This window comes from Amblyomma americanum, chromosome 7, assembly GCF_052857255.1.
Source record: "Amblyomma americanum isolate KBUSLIRL-KWMA chromosome 7, ASM5285725v1, whole genome shotgun sequence".
Lineage (NCBI taxonomy): Eukaryota > Metazoa > Arthropoda > Arachnida > Ixodida > Ixodidae > Amblyomma > Amblyomma americanum.
Genome location: NC_135503.1, coordinates 134,438,731 through 134,456,290, shown reverse-complemented (window position 1 = coordinate 134,456,290; position 17,560 = coordinate 134,438,731). Strand labels below are relative to the sequence as shown.

Here is a 17,560-nt window from a genome sequence, read left to right as displayed (position 1 = left end):
CGTCTCATATATCTCGGTGGACACCCGAACCTTGCCGTAAAGAAAGGGATAACGGAGGGAGGGAAAGAAGAAAGAGAAAACTGAAAATTTAAAGTTTGATTTTGAGGAAAGGCGTGGCGCTGCGCAGCGGCGGAACACTTGTGGCTCGATGCAACTAGTGGCGCATGCGCAGTAGGGACCAGGAAGCGAGAGAAATATCCGCGGCGAGGCGTGCGTTTTGACGTCATGTGCCTTCTCGGATCATCGTTATTTCGATATCGCAAGTTCGCGGCCAGTAAAGCTTTCGGTTTAAAGTATTCATTTCATTAAAGTAAGGAATGTCATGAAGGGTTAACTATTCCTTTCACAAGCTAATGTCATAACAGGAAGAAAGAATTTTTAGTGAAGTCGACGGTAAGACTCCTTTTATTTAGCATGTGCACGGCCGACGAGAGCACAAATGGTTAAGAAGAATACCCTTTGCCGTCTACTGCAGGCAAGAGATAAACAGCCTGAGAATATAATATAGGAGCGCAAGTGGACGCGAGCAACAGTCTCATACGATTATGATGAAAAGCCTACCCTTATTGTGTGACACTCCCTATTAAAGTACATTTTGTGGACTTGTCTATCCGCAAATAAATAAGAAAAAAAAAAACAGACCAATCGCAAGCACAGCACACATTCTCAGTACTGATTCTCTATGCGGCACGTTCAACTTGAAGAGCAAATTCTTTTACGAACTGGAAGTTTTGTTTGGATGAAAGCAAACCTCATTTGTACCAGTTATAGTAAGTAAAAAAACCGCGCAGAAAATCAGCAATGGGTGAAGACGACAGATAACGCGGCCGTCTTGACTTGTCTGTGTCTTTCTACTCAAGCGCGGAAACAAGCTTGGACCCATACATCACTGAACTAAGCCAGTTTAAAGCGGCAAAAAAACATCAGTACAAAATGCCTGTATGTAACAGGGCATTAAAGAAAAATAGTAGCCTGCGCCTTGTTTTCACGATTGCAGGCCCTTCACAAGCAGATATCGCGTCTAAAACAGGAACTTTAGAAATTTCTAATCCACAACAGAAATGTTTAACAAAAATTTCGAGACAATGCCTACTTGGCCGGAAAGGAAATCAAATATGCGGCATGAATTTTGCGTCCTGATATAATGCTCCGTACCATTATGACAGGTATGAGAAGACATTGAGGCCCGTCGAGTAGGCGAGAAAAATTAAGAAAACATGAATCCCCAGTACTGCTGCTCCGACTGAGAGTTACCGCTGTACTTGCGCTATACAGAGACATAAACAGAGTTATATATTACGCAATCTGAAAAGAGAAAGAACGCCTCGAATAAAACCTTAGCTCACGCACAAAGAGACGCCTAAAATAAGCGCCAGTTCAGCACTAAATGCACCACCAGCCAAAGCGCATCTTGGCCTCCCACTCACGCGACGTTCAGGCAGTAACCTTATTTTAGGTACAAGGCGCGAACACACACACACACACGCGCGCAGGCGCAGGCGCACGCGCGCGCGCGCACACACACACACACACACACACACACACACACACACACACACACACACACACACACACACACACACACACACACACACACACACACACACACACACACACACACACACACACACACACACACACACACACACACACACACACACACGCACACGCACACGCACACGCACACGCACACACGCACACGCACACGCACACACACACGCACACGGAAGGATACGTGACAAAGCGCCGCTTGCAGCAACTACTTTATTCGGAGGCACACCACACTCACTTATATAGCTGTCTTAGGCGCAAGGAATACAATCAGATCACGATCGATATGCAAGTGACTGGTTAAAAATTTCTTTTCTGTTTTATACAAAGATACGGATGGATCGCTGACGCACATGCTTCCTTTCTCTCCGATAAAATAAAGCCTCAATTAATTCCCGAGCTTTCGTATCTTTACTGGTAGCTAGTAACGGGCGCTGGTCAAACAAACTTCATTGTCCTCTTTGGGTTAACCCCGTGACGGCACAAATTAGCAGCTGGTTTGAAGAGCAGAAGAAAGCCGTTCACATGAATAACCCTGAAATGGAACAAAGGATTAAGGATGGACGGTGCTGAGGTTCTATGATATCGTCCAAGCTGATGTTTCAGTTCTTATTTTTGGTCGAGAAAGTCTCGGGCAGCCTTCAAGCGGTTCATATTACCACCGCATTCGGATGGGGCGATGTTCTCAGAAATGCCATCTAAACACCAGCCGACAGTATAGCCGGGGTGTTTTTGCATGTATTCGTTCACCTTTTGCATCTGAAACGCGTTGCCAAGCGAAGGAAAGTTTTGGTTAGTATGCGCCGAAATCAGGCGCATAGCTCGTGACTAAAGACAAATGAATCCCCAACACTGTCATTTATCGGGTGCCACAACGCGTTTCGCTAGTTTAGGAGCAATGTAGACCTTCCCCAACAATAACACGTTTGTGCCAGGATTTTGAAGGAATCCAAGAACCAAATCACAGTGGCTACACTATTCGAGCTAATGGGGAAACATTTAAAGCTGTTCTGCAAAAGATTTCTTAGGTCTTGTGAAATTTGAGCAACTGGTAAGTCTGGAATTCGCACCTCTGGGCGTATGGTTCATTTTGATCAAGGAGTGGGAAACGGGGCCATGAGCGTGATTTTTACGTTTTCACTTTCTGCCGATGAAAAACGTGCCGCTCAACGCCGACCAAAACGAACCCGTGTAGGAGGTTACACAAGTCCCTCACTCTCAAGCGTCTAGCGCAACTTTGCAGTCGTCCTATACAAGCCACCCGCGGTCTTCTTCTACCGGTCCGGAGCTGGCAACCCATCGCTCCACGTGCGGCCATGAATAAGATTAGCAGACATGGTATGAATGAGTTCAAAATCATGAGTATGACGGCAGACCGTATTATCGGGATGGCATACCCTCTGTCAAGTGTAACGAGCCCAGCAGTTCGTTTTCTATTGCAAACATTCGGAATCTGCTAGAGATGCACTGATGCTACAAAGCCCAACTGCATGGTTTAGAAGTGAACCCTGTGGGCTCTATACTTCCGACAAAAGCTGCACGAAAGGAAAATAAATAGATGCCACCCAAATGAGTAACACAATTACGTTTAGGCTTCCACATGGGACTGTTCATCAGATTGTGTTATCACAAGGCTTCCACACAGCGGGAAAGGCCCAGCGAACAAATTTACGCGCAAAGTAATTGCAGCCTTCACTAAAAAGTTTGACGTGATTTCAGTATTTTGAACACCTTGGAACAGGCTCTGTTCTAGTCATAAATGGCTGGAGGTTAGTACGATTGTTCAGTGCGGCAGCTCTTGGTATGCAAGGCTACGCGACATTATTTGCACGAGCTCACATGCTTACAGTGATGCGTGGGTGAGATTTTGCAGTCGACTTTATATTTGCATAATGAAAAACTGGAGAGCACTGCAGTCTGCTGCATTGAAGAATGCGAAAGGATTTGCATTTGTACGTGAGCAACTATTTTTGCAAGTCATCGTTCTCGTGTAACACTTATCACATGACCCTTGAATGATGTCCGTAACTTTTTAGAGTTCATTGTTGTCACACAATTATCGCGTGTCCCTTGGATGACATCAGCAACTTTTTCATGTCATCGTTGTCTAACACCATTACACATCTCCAACGCACTTTACCGCCGTACACACCACAACGCGTTCACTACGTGCCCGTCTAACATGCTTGAACGAGGGACCCTTCGTGGCGTGGGGAACAGTAAAAGGCTGATTTGTGTGGATGCTGCAGTTAATCAACGAGGAGGAGGGGTTTTCTTTACACCATCCGGTAGCGTTCTACGCACGGATCACAAAATCACATTGTTTGGTTATTTCAGTTGTGTTTGCAATGATGAGGACCGATCAGTGCTACTTGTGCGTAAGGACCCTAGTTCTGCTATTTTAAGCAGTTTGCTCTACAACAGTGTACCGAAAACCTACTGACCGCCAGCAATATTTGCACTTTGATAGTAGCCATGTCAAACATGTTAAAACCAGCATCCCCTACAGTCAAACACTTCGGTTCAAACGTATCTGCCCGAAACAATGTGATTTTAAAAGCAACTGCGCCACACTTCGTAGCGCGCTCATTAATCAAAACTACCTCCTTCAGCTTATCGATGACGCCATAGAGCGCGCAGATACACAATCCCGAAGAATTCTACTCGCTAAAGAAAAACCAGATACTTCCCACTCGAACACCAACCTTGTCCTCACTCATTCTGCATCCGCACCAAAAGTTTCGGCAATCTTAAAAAAAACCCTATAATATTCTCATGCAAAGGGTTCGCCTGAAGGAAATATTTGTAGAGCCACCAAGGGCTGTTTATATAAGATCGATAAATCTACGTGACATGCTAACTTCTTCAAAAACTACTGCTCCGCAACTCACAGGCTGCCACCCTTGCAACAAGAGCCGCTGTAAAGTTTGTCCGCATATGACTACGTCTCAGAGCGTTAGCAGTACTGGCTCCAACTTTCATTTAAAAATTCAGGGTGACTTCAGCTGCAATAGTGCGAACGTCAATTACCTACTCCAGTGTACGATATTTAACCTTAAGTATGTAGGCCAGACAGAAACCCCCTTTAGATTACGCTTCAATAACCACAGAGCCCATGTTAAATCCCTCCCAAACCTGCCCCTATCAAGACATGTTCACCTCCCAGGTCATTCATTTGATCACATTACAGCTACTATTCTGGAATCTGCATTTAAATCTAATCATGACCGAGAAATTAGAGAGTCTTTCCTGATCTATAAGTTTAATACAGTATCTTCTGGTTCGAACGAAAGCACGGGAAAATTTAGCACCCTACCAGTTCAAACACCCTGATATCCACCGATGTTAAGTGCTATTCTGTTTGTGCTCTTTTTTCATGTATATCGCACCCCGCGTTTGCGTTTAATCGTGCCTCTATGTTTAACTTGCTGCTCCATCATATAGCTAAAATTTCGCTACATTCATCTTTTTACCTCACTGCACGGGTATGCTTCATATTTATTCTTTCCTTGTGCTCGGACAGAACAAGCAGATAGCGTCATGAGTTATTTTGTCAGGATGTAATAAAAGCTAATACTGTTACTGTTTATGCTGCTTTATCGTGACCTGTGTTTTTTAGACAGATTTTTTAGTGTTTTTAGAGTGTGCAACTTCTGGCTTAAGATTTTGCTGTCCATTAATTCTGGTTTCTCATCTTTGCTCTGTAAGCATGGCACGTTTAATCATCTGTCATCGCATTCTGTAGCTAAGAGTGTGAACGCACGAAATTTCGCAACGTATCCCTACTCTTAAGCCATTGTGACCCACATTCGCGTTCTAGTCACGTGTGTGATACGTTTTTAATCTTCTGTGCATTATATGTTTGTACATTTTTTGCACCCTCCGTCATATTCTGTGTCCTCCGTTCCTATTCTGTTATTCTGATGAAGGCCGTTCCACGGCCGAAACGTCAAATTACTTTGTTTCAAACGTTGGTCTCTGTTTATTCACTACTACTGACCGTGCCAAGCAGTCTTTTTCCCTGAATTATATATATATATATATATATATATATATATATATGTGTATATATATATATATATATATATATATATATATATATATATATATATATATATATATATATATATATATATATATATATATATAAACGATGTTTAACGATGTTAAGCATTTTTAGAAATAGATTTCTTGAGTTAGAAGCGTGCCCATTCCGGCTTAGCGTTGTCAGCGGTGCCGGGCATTAGAATACAGCAAAGATATGCATGCAGAAGCCTCGTTAACTAATGCTGACTAATTAACGTGTTGCCCCCTACTGTTAGTCTCTTTTTTTATTGACTAGCGTGACGCCAACCTTAAGTAATATTCGTATCGATTTTTGAGAATTTCGAAAACGCAGCTTCCCTCTGCGCTGTGGCACAACGTATTTTAGTCATTTCGAGAAGTTACGTGCACTGCAAGTGTTGCTTTGCCTGCAAGCGTTTCGAAAGCGCATGAATTTTGGTTCAATGTAGGCAAAATTTGTTCCAATTTATAGGGCTTACGTCCCAAGGTGACTCAGGCTATTAGGCACGAAGGAATGAAGAGCTTGGGATAATTTCTTGCACCTGGGTGTTTTTTAACGTCCACTGATATTGCGCAGCTCGCGGGCGACCAGCATTTCGTCGCCATCGAAATCCGATTGCCGTTACCGGCATAGAACCTGCGTCGCTGGGGTCAGGAGCCGACCACTCTAACCACTAAGCCACCTTGGAGGCCAAAAATTGCTTCGTCGCAGTGCCAATGGCAACTGCAATTCTAAGATTCAGAAAAATTATATGGGTTTTGCTTAGAGTGGATCACGCGCCTCTCAAGAAATAGAAAGACTACCAATAATATTTAAAAAGATACTATTAGGTATCAGTTAATCACCCTACTAGTTAGCAAACCTTGGCTATATTCTGGTTCAACTGCACCGTTCACAAAGCTATGCCGAAAAAGCGCCCGTGTAACTAACAAGCCTATTCTTGAAAATAGCAGAACATCTTAGGTGTAACACACGGTATCTACTACCATCATTTTGACTTACTGGCTGGAGTTATTGCTGTAACAAGTTGCGCAGGATTTCAGAGAACTGAGATGATGGGATGCCCCACCGAAATTACCTTAGTTGCTAAACAGGCAATTGCCTTCTATGTATTTCACTTAGTGCTTTAACGTTCTGTGCTGGAGAACATTTTAGATGCATGCGTGTGAATGATGTACTACAGTTGTTTTGGGCATAAAGTTTTTTGCAGTTTTGAAACAGTATTTAAATTCTTGCAATTTTCAATTGCTGAACACTTGACCGTCACGCAGTGGTAAATTATTCATAGCATGGAAGCGTGACACTCGAGCACAGCAACATTTTCGATTTTAGAAAGTATTCATCAGCATCTGGCGATTTGTTGCGGTCTAGTTTCAGAAGCAGCGCCACTAAAATATGTTTTCAAATTGCACTCTTTTCGACCAACATTTCACATTTTGACATAAAGATCTAAGCAAAATACGTATTAAAAGCGAACAACAACTCAAACAGGAATCCAGAGTAAAATATTTTACACCATATAAACATTTAAAAGACGAACATTAGCAACCTACGTGCAATTGGTAGCTCTAAATATTTGAAGAAACTTACCTTGCTTTGAATTGATAGGTCTGTTTCAAAACTGTACACAACCCGAAGCGCAGTGTCGTAGAAAAAGTTTGACGCACATTGGTGATCGTAAAATAGTTGCAGACTTGGGTTTCCACCCGGATAGAATGTAGTACAGTTCTGAAAGGAAGCACGTTCCTTTGTTAAACAAAACTTGACCGGACGGATGTCACTGTGAAGCGCGAGCCTCAATGACGATTGTGAAGGTATTTATGGTTTATGATATGTTGAGGTAGGCGTATGATAGCAACTTCATATCTGTATAGTTCTAGAGCGCTCTCGCTGATATGAGTTTACCAGAGCATTCCAAAAGTGAACTTAATTATTTTGAGGCAAACAAGTGCACTCTTACGTCGAATAGCTTTTTTCCGCTTTCAACATGGTACCTAGCGTGTTCACCAGAGGTACGAGGTTGCACTTAGTTACCACGTAACCGATGCTTCAACAAGAATTATTCCTGCACATGCACAGAGCGGCAGACGATGGCCGACTTGGCTCAGTCTCCCGGAGGCGAAGTTGCCCCTTTTTCAGCGGCGATGTTTGGAATTCCGCTCGCGGATGCAGTTCTTGAGGCCGTTGTACATTCTTCCACGCACCTGTTTCTCCAAGTGACAGCGAGACAACATTTTTCTCTTTGAAGTCCTTCCTGAGCTCATATTGCAATTCCACAAGCAAGATCAAGAATGCAGCATTAAAAGAAGTGTGGGGAGCTCTCCTCAAAGACAATCATTATTTAAATGACCAGAAATGAACTGGTGCACCGTGGAGCACACTTAGGCCGTTTACGAGTGGAAAAGGTCCCAAAGAAACAGTATCACGCATGCACATTCGAGCGAACCGCGCTTAACTCCGCATGTCTTTAAAAGGTATAGAGTGCACGCCAGGCTGCGACGGTTGTCATAAGTGCAAAATAAAGCGCTCCGTTCAAGCACTCCGTTCAAGTGTGTGTTCTAGGAAGGTTTGTGATGACTGTACGATTATTTTTTGTTCGGATCTGCAAGCCTGCAGGTCGCCAGTTTTCGGCCCACATAAGGGAGTGAAGCACAAGTGCTGTTGTACCAGCACTTAGCTGCTTCAGGCAAAGCCGGACGGTTCCAGCGTTCAGGCTGGCGATGCAGGCAGTGCCTCCCGTGGTCGCCTATACAAGCCGTGCCCCTACTAAACCGGAGCACAACTACTCCGTTACTGAGAAATAGTATTTGGCAATCCTCTGGATGATAACGAAGTTCCGACCTTACTTGTATGGCCAAGCTTTCGACGCGTTACCCATGCCCTTTTCTGGCTCGTGTCTCTTAAGGATCCATCGGGACGCCCCGGCTTTGGGCCCTCTGGTTTCAAGAATGGCACCCGTGTCGTGTACCGCTCAAGCCGCAAGCATTCTAACGCAGACGCTCTCTCTCGGTCGCTGGTGCCATCGCGTGCACTTACTGTTCCCGCGCTCCACTTATACCCTGGCCGCCCTCACCACCTCTGACATGCCCTCCGAGCAGCGATGCGATCCTTGGATTTCTTCCCTGCTCAATATCCCCTGCGCCCCTAACATGGCTCCGCATCCTCGGGCCCTCCGCCGCCAAGCTTCCAACTTCTCCATCCGGGATGGTATTCTTTACCGCCGCAACTTTACCACTGACAGCGGAAATGACTTCTTGTCACCCCGTGAAATCTCCGCTCAGAAGTTCGTGCCTGTTATCACGCCGACCCGCAAAGCGCTTACGCTGGCGTCTTGAAAACATGTCATCGGCTTCGTCCGCACTATTACTGGCGTGGAATGTATAATATTGTCAGTCGCTAACTCTGCACTTGCACCGCCTGTCAGCAACGGAAGGCATCCCCTCGTCCGTCGGGGGGCCCCCTGCAGCCTTTACCATGCCCTCTTCGCCCGTTCGACCGCATTGCCATCGACCTTCATGGCAGCCCCAACTCGATGGACCCATCCTAGGCGTACGGGCGGAGCGCCTACGCGCAAGGACTCGCGCCTCGCGCACGCGCAGATATCTGCACATGTCAGATATCCGGGCCTGCGCTCGGGCGCTTGCGCGCGCATCCGAAGCAGGGTCTAGCTTACAACAATAGGAACACCGCGGGGCTCACATGGTCTTTTTTTTGTCATGGCTTGGAGCTCTTTCTGCTTCCCCGAACTTTTCTTCGCGGCTTAAGTTGTCCTTTCAGCGCCTCAAAACCACTTTTCTTCATGCCTTGAAATTATTTCCGTCGGCTCGACAGGGGGAACGAGCCTGCACCAGGAGCATGGAGGTGCATGCCTCTTTTCGACGCCCGTCGCGGCGCAGCGCTGGGCGCGCAGGCTCTCCGCACATACGCAAGGAAGTGTTCATGGAGTTGCCGCATATGCGGAGACAGCTGCATGTCCCGCGGTGACGGCCCGTGAATTTACTTGCTTTATTCTCCATCACTTCGACCTCCGTCATGGCGCAACTCGGAAGTTCCTGAGTGACCGAGGCCGTGCCTTTTTATCCTAGGTCCTTGAAGAGCTCCGCTCAGCATACGCGTCAGTGCACCGTGCGACTACAGATTACCACCCGCAAACAAACGGCCTCACAATCGTATCCTGGGTGGCATGCTTGAAATGTACTTTGCGCCAGTCCATTCCGACTGGGATCAGGTGCACCCATCTGTCACTTTTGCGCATAATACGGCCCATTAAGCGACGACAAGTTTCTCCCTTTCTTTTTATGATACGGCCGTGAGGCATCCTCTACAGATGACACGATTTTACCGTACTGTTCTGATCCTTCTGAGTACAAAGCAATCTCAGACATCGTCCCGAAAGCTGAGAAGTGTGGTCAGCTGCCCCCACCTTTACTTTCGACACTCAAGGGTACCGCAATGTCTCCACAACAACGCCAAGCCTGCTTCGATGTTCTCTATAGAAGGGAAGTGCTAAAGACGCCCAGAACTGGCGGACACTTCCATTCCTTTGTTAGCCCCCTCGTTGTCTTTTTTCTTTATTTTTTTCCTTTTCTCGAAGTAGCCGCGTGCCCGCGCAGCCGGCGTCCCTGTTTCACCTCATGTGTGTGTAGACAATGCAGACGAGACGCGGCGCCTTTACTTCCCTACCAAGGCATCGGTGGACAAAGACAAGTCCTTGGTCGAAATGTTGACTAAATTCGTTAAGTTTTCCAGTGTGACTTCGCCAACATACTATATTTTTAATCGGTAGCCTTGAAGAATTTGATGTTCCTTGTGTGTGTGTGTGTGTGTGTGTGTGTGTGTGTGTGTGTGTGTGTGTGTGTGTGTGTGTGTGTGTGTGTGTGTGTGTGTGTGTGTGTGTGTGTGTGTGTGTGTGTGTGTGTGTGTGTGTGTGTGTGTGTGTGTGTGTGTGTGTGTGTGTGTGTGTGTGTGTGTGTGTGTGTGTGTGTGTGTGTGTGTGTGTGTGTGTGTGTGTGTGTGTGTGTGTGTGTGTGTGTGTGTGTGTGTGTGTGTGTGTGTGTGTGTGTGTGTGTGTGTGCGTGCGTGCGTGCGTGCGTGCGTGCGTGCGTGCGTGCGTGCGTGCGTGCGTGCGTGCGTGCGTGTGTGTGTGTGTGTGTGTGTGTGTGTGTGTGTGTGTGTGTGTGTGTGTGTGTGTGTGTGTGTGTGTGTGTGCGTGCGTGCGTGCGTGCGTGCGTGCGTGCGTGCGTGCGTGCGTGCGTGCGTGCGTGCGTGCGTGCGTGCGTGCGTGCGTGCGTGCGTGCGTGCGTGCGTGCGTGCGTGCGTGCGTGCGTGTGTGTGTGTGTGTGTGTGTGTGTGTGTGTGTGTGTGTGTGTGTGTGTGTGTGTGTGTGTGTGTGTGTGTGTGTGTGTGTGTGTGTGTGTGTGTGTGTGTGTGTGTGTGTGTGTGTGTGTGTGTGTGTGTGTGTGTGTGTGTGTGTGTGTGTGTGTGTGTGTGTGTGTGTGTGTGTGTGTGTGTGTGTGTGTGTGTGTGTGTGTGTGTGTGTGTGTGAGAGCTCACAATAGTAAAGCACGTAAGTGAATGGCCAGCCAAATCTTTATACACCGCGGCCACGAGATCATCCAGTGGGATTCACCTCAAAAATGCGTATATACGGGGTAAGTGCATGGCAGTTTTGTTGAAAGGCACTACCTTTCCGTATTTCTGCAGTTTAAAGGACTGTCTGACGTACGAGTAAACGGTGTGAATGCGAGTAATGAAAGTTCAACTACTAAATCTATTCGAAAGAGGTCAAATATCTTCTTTGTTTCTGTTCCTTGCCTCGCCTACGATTACCAATATTTTGCTTTTGTCACTAAATGTGCTTTATCACCGTGGTTGCTCTGAGTCGAGAGTAAGGTAACATTCAAGAAATGATTTTTTAAGGCTCTTTGTAACAACGATAATTTTTACTCGTGTGCTACTCATAAATTATGCATATTTCCAGCAATATGCTCATACTACCGAGCGCGTCCAGAAATTAGAACAATCTCGAAATAAAACCGAAACACATTGACGTTCTGTCGCGGGTTCAATATAAAATGGTTATAACTGATTACATACTTATTAATTTTGTTTTCACGTTGTGTGCGCCGTCCTGCTCGATTGAGCAAGGCGCAGCGCAAATTCTAGCCTTGGTTACCAGAGGCAGCAGCGCTTGAGGCTGGGATCTGTCAACTAGAAGTCATAAAGCGATGATGACTAGAGAATTATAAAAACATTGGCGCCAACCAAGTGCTCTTCTCAAGCCACTTACAAAGGGATAGTCAAATCGGTCGGAATCAGAGCACGGTTTCTTCGCTGGAGAGAGCAAGTCCACATCAAGTAGAGGCGGCGGGTCAACTCTCATGAAGTATCGAACACCTAGATCTAGCACAAGGAAATATTTTGCTGCCGGATTGGTCATGTTTTTTATAAACTTAAGCATTCTCACCTGCAAAGATAGAAGAGATGACAGCATAAGCAGGAACGTTTCGTGCACTGTGATACAGCGTCAAAAATACGCAGACGAGAAGAAAATGCCAAGAAGGAAAAGACGAAAACCAAATGCGTGTGAACATCTTCCAGCAGAGATTTTTAATTTCTTAAAGTTTGATCAGGCGTTCGGGCTAAGAAACTTTATTTAGCACGAGAAATCGAGGCCCCCAGTTCCCCTGGGTCTCCGCACGACTCCACTCACGGTCTAAACGTCCATGTGGTGATGTTACGTTACGTGTGCGGCACGACTGACGGTCTTCTGCCTGGCTAGAATGCACTGTTTATCAAGTGCTGCGTGATAAACAGGGCATAAGCATGACAAGCATGAGCTGCGCAAGGAGCTCAGGACTGCAGTGACATTTTTCTCCATACTTCTATCCCCTTGTTCCTCACTTCAGTCATGAAGCTGTTCAGGTATTTGCGGAGATCTGAACAGCCACCGCGCCTTTACTTGTGTCATGACCGTTGGCACTTTACATTTCCTCCAATTTGTCAATTACCATTTCTATGATCATATTGACCAATAGCAGCTGTCAAATGAATTTAACTGCTGTATTGCGTGGCTCTCATTGATCACCTGCCCTGTCCTGTCTACAGCGGACACCTGAAACCGGCAATGGTCTGCAATTTTTAATTCTTCCGCCATCACCTGTAAACACTAATTCGGTATACTTCTGTTTCGTTCACATCCACCGCCTTGCTTGAACAAACAACAAGCGGTCTTTTCTGCACATTTCATAGCATGGCCAACTCACTGCCATTACTTAAGTGTATCTACAATGCTGCAGAAAAAGCCTTGCCTTGACTGGGACATCTTATGCGCTGAGGAAAAGAAAAAAGGCTACTGCTGCGAAACCTTCAAAAAATGCTGCAGCCTCGTCTTTACTGAGAAGGGTGTGCTATGTAATACCGAGAAGTTGAAAGCGAGAAGTGGTTAAAAAATATTCCAATATGTTACAATCCGCGGTTAACTGAAGTTTTCATCACATGAATATGGCATGTAAATGGTGCCGCGTACTTTAAGGCTCGGAGCCCAAGCGTTGGCGCAGCCAACGATTAAGCTGGGTCTCCCTGCTAGCTCGTTGGCGTAGCGTATCGTCAGGTTTGTGTGCGGAGGTCGTATACAGGCGGACATGACGTTAACCATCGGGGAAATCAGGCTTTCGCTGCTTCTGATCGCGCCCTACTGTGCTTCGCCGAACGCCGCTCACAGGAACGAAGCGCTCGCTCTAATTTTCGTGGATTTTGAGCCGTTCTTTTTATAGCCTTTTTTTAGCCCTCCTGCAGTAAGAACCAGAGAGTTTTCCTTACTGACGCATTGGCGCCGACAGCACGCAGCAAGAGTCAGCTGAAAGGCTCTTTAAAAGAAAGCACAGGCCTGTGCGTAGCGCTACAATGTGCAGCTTCCTGAGCCAGAATTAACAAGACATTTGGCCTATAAATATTATAGACCACTTTAGTGAAACGTGAAAATACTCTAGGTGACAATGAGGGAACACAATAACACGAGACCAACATCATTTGGAGTGGACGACTGCAGCTCCAGTGGTAGCTAGAAAGAATGTACATCAGCTGGTGACAAAGACCAAAACTACAATGAATAATGTTGTCAAGCCGCTAAGTGAGGGAGCGTTTAAATAAAGTTCCAAAGTTCGGTTCTGGTTTTGATGTTCTTGCTTATCTTTGTCTGCGTTAACTTTCCTTATCATAAACTCGCTTAGTTTTGTGTCTGTCAATAATAGACATTTTTAGTTTCAAGTACTTCAAACCTTCACGTACGGAGAGCTCTTACGGATGACCACTGCGCATGCGCAGAACGCCAAGGTCTGCGTGAGTATCACGTACGCACGTGAGATTCGGACTTATACGTTGCGGCCTTTGCGTTGCTTGTGTAGTACGTAACGTTGACAAACATAGCGGCGCCCTGCCCGCCCGCTTCACGGCGATAATAGCTTCGTCTCTAAACCCTCGACGTGATATCTTGCCCGAAAATGTTTTATTCACCTTCAGCTTGACAATTCTTACCCTCACATAAAGTTTCAAGCGGCAAATAGCTTTATTTTAGACAGAAGGGCGACTTTTCAGCTCTTAAGCCTGACGATGTTGCGTTTGTCATCGTCACAACAATGGCATCGCGAGAACTCGAAATAGCGAAAGTGAGCCAAAAGACAGACGACAGCCACCCCGTACAAAAAATATGCTGCTCCGCGCCTTCTCTCTTCCAAAAGCGACGAATAATTCTTGCAACGTGATGTGAGGAAAATGAAGCCAATTTGAGAACTACATTCTAAAGTGGTGTCCATATTTGGCGATAGATGACCCAGAAAAGCGCACCCGAGCAATCCCAGGTTATTTTTTTATGTCCATCCAGTCTGCGTGCAGTACGTGAAATTGAAAGCGTGTCTGGTGAAATACGCGTAGCACACGTATAGTTCTCACATTTACGTGTTTGAAGCTTCTACGTACGTGAAACTAAAACTATCTAATATGAATCTCACGCACGTCTGTGACCCTTTGCACTCTGCGCATAAGAGGATAATAACTTGAAGGATAAGAATGCGGTGGAGCGCATATGGTAGGTTCCCTCAGGTCATAAATGGCAGTTCACCAATATCCCTCAAGAGAAAAGGGTACAACAGCTGTATCTTACCGGTACTCACCTACGGGGAAGAAACATGGAGGCTAACGAAAAGGGCCCAGCCTAAGTTAAGGACAGCGCTGTGAGCCATGGAAAGAAAAATAATCGGAAATGATTGGTGTAACATAAAAGACCGCAAGCGCGCAGAATGCATGAGGGAAGAAATTCGGGCAAATGACATCCTAGTCGAAATCAAAAGGAGGAAATGGGCTTGGGCACGGCATGTATTGCAAAGGCAAGATAACCGCTGGCCCTTAAGAGTAACGGAGCGGATTCCGTGAAAAGCCAAGCGTAGCAGGGGGCGGCAGAAGGTTAAGTGGGCGGTTGAGATTAGGAAGTTTGCAGACATAGGGTGGGCTCAGCTGGCAAAGGATAGGGTTAATTGTAAAGACATGGGAGAGGCCTTTGCCCTGCAGTGGGTGTATTCAGGCTGATGATGAAGATGAGTAAGAGCTGTACGTACGTAAAACTATAACTGTCTTTTAACACCTGTATTGTAAAACTATAACTGTTTATTAACACCTCAATTTTTTACAACTGCAGAAAAAAACAGCGTTTAGGCAAAATAAATTATGATAGAAGAGCAACAATTAAGCAACAGTAAAAACATCAAAGAAAGCGTCGCACATTGGACAGAGGATGCTTCGTGACACTGCAGTGCAGCAGTATGGAGTAGCGATGGATTCGTGTTAGAGCAACTGCCTTTTATGCGGGAGAATTGCAGCAGTTCTTACTTTGGTATAGGTATCCCTTGGCCAAGTACTCGTTAGTCGGATGGGTGGAACGTTTAGGAAATGTGCCTCCCAATATAGCAATAGCCGTAGCTGCGGCATGTCGCCGTAAGCAATGCCCAGAGGTTCCAACCTCATTTGCGACCAGTGTACTGAACACGGCTTTGGGCCGCCATTTTTGCCATAGCCTTACAGATATATCTCGAGATTTCTCGTTTCGTGGACACTGCGTTTGTAAGAGTACTTTGTGTACTTTGTGTGCTTTATATAAACCCTTTCTGAAGTTTCCCATATCATGTCGCGCTTTGTGCCTGAACACCTTTTCCGCGAGCCCTATACGAGGAGTGGAAATATCATCCCTTCGTTCCACCTCACCATCTGCAGAGTCTTACTATAGCAGGACGCCGTCACTCACCAGGCTGGTTTGGTAGTCGTCAAGAAGACATGAGTCATCCCAGGAGCTGATTGGTTCAACATGACATTCTTTTTCATATCTACCCCGTTCGGCTACAGAAGTGATCAAAGTGATGAATGTCACCATCCTGCGAGGAGCATAAGACATTAATAACTATCGGGCAATTTCTGTTCTTTCGATTTTTTTCGAGTCACAAACACTCGACTTGTTTACTTTTTTTAAAACAATCCGATAATTACTCCTGCGCAATAGGGCCCCCGAAGAAAAAAAATGCACGCAAGTGACACTGATACCTATTAAAGAAACGAGAACAAAATACTGTCACGCGAGGCTGAAGAGATGGCGAATAGCTGGACGAGATGTGGATGAAGAAGCACGTCGTCCCGGTTCTTATGACGTGAGTAGAGATACATCGCAAGCATTTTCATCAGTGTCAGGTTGGTACGTTCAACAAGGTCATTAATTTGTGGGTGGTAAGGTGTTCAGCGACGCAAATAGCAAGAGAAAATGCGCAAGACGTTGCAGCACAACCTCTGCCGTAAATTGAAGGTCGCGGTCACTGATAGTGACGTAAGGAGGCCCATGGCGGAGGACGACATCATGAAGAATAAAGAGAGAGACTTCAGCTGGGATAGCGGAAGGTATGGAGGCAGTTTCATAGTAGCGCGTGAGGTGATCAACGCGCACGATGACCCAGCGGTTGCCTTTGGACGAGCGGGCAAACGGCCCTAACAAGTCAGGACCCACTTGCTCATATGGTGTGCTCGGAGGTGCCATTGGATGCGTCTCAGCGGAGAAGTTTTGGAAGCTTGAATCGCTGGCATTGCACACAGGAAGTCCCGCAACGCTGAGTCATGCGACCTATGTTTGGCCAGTAAAACGTTCCTTAATTTGGTTAAGGATCGTAGCAAACACCATTTGCCCAGCCATTACGTCATCGTGCATTGCACGTAGATCAGAGGAATAGAGAGTAGCCGGAACGTCCAAGAAAAAGCGCGCACCTACAGACAAGTAATTCGTTTTGTAGAGCAAACCTCCGCGAATGTAGAAAGAGCTTGCCGATGTCGGATCACGGTCCTCTTCAAAAAGCGGTACCAAATCTGCTGGTCTTTGCGTTGTTCCATCTGGAAGGTTTCAAGATCCGGAAACTGTAAGGAAGCGGCGGCAGGATAGTCGTCAAAGTTGTCTTCATCACAATGAGTAGCCGCGAGTGGCATCCGCGAGAGGCAGTCAGCGTCGGCGTGCTGGCGGCCACTTTTGTACGACACTGTGAAGCGGAACTCCTGAAGGCGTAATGCCCTGCAGACAAACCGACGACAGGGATCACGCTGATTCACAAGCAAGAAAAGAGAATGGTGTTTTCTATCACTTTAAGACATGGCCGTAAAAGTAGTAACGAAATCGCTGTACGCCGGAAACAACGACGTAACACTCTTAATCGGTGACGGTGTAACTGCGCTCTGACTTGCTTAGGTTGCGTTTTGATTACCAGAGTGGCGTTGTATGAGCACAGCACCCACGCCGATGCAGCTGTCGTCAGTGTGAAGTTCAGTCTGAGCTGTCAGGCGGAAATGACGCAATATGGGCCGCGCGTTAAGAAGAAACTTCAGCTGGCGAAGCGCAGAGTCACATACTGCAGTCCGCTTGAA

At 46.2% G+C, this 17,560-nt stretch overlaps 1 protein-coding gene across 1 annotated transcript in view; it reads right to left on the bottom strand.

Annotated features, from left to right (window-relative positions):
* Positions 1–1,940: 1,940 nt before the first annotated feature.
* Positions 1,941–17,560, bottom strand: part of LOC144097471 (uncharacterized) — a 53,037-nt gene continuing 37,417 nt past the window's right edge. Inside the window, exons 5-8 of the mRNA XM_077630191.1 lie at positions 15,912–16,038; positions 11,907–12,083; positions 7,208–7,345; positions 1,941–2,310 (exon numbers count right to left, since the gene is read on the bottom strand). Of these exons, the coding sequence (XP_077486317.1) occupies positions 2,161–2,310; positions 7,208–7,345; positions 11,907–12,083; positions 15,912–16,038 (592 nt within the window). The 3' untranslated portion in view covers positions 1,941–2,160. The remainder of the gene's footprint in view (positions 2,311–7,207; positions 7,346–11,906; positions 12,084–15,911; positions 16,039–17,560) is intronic.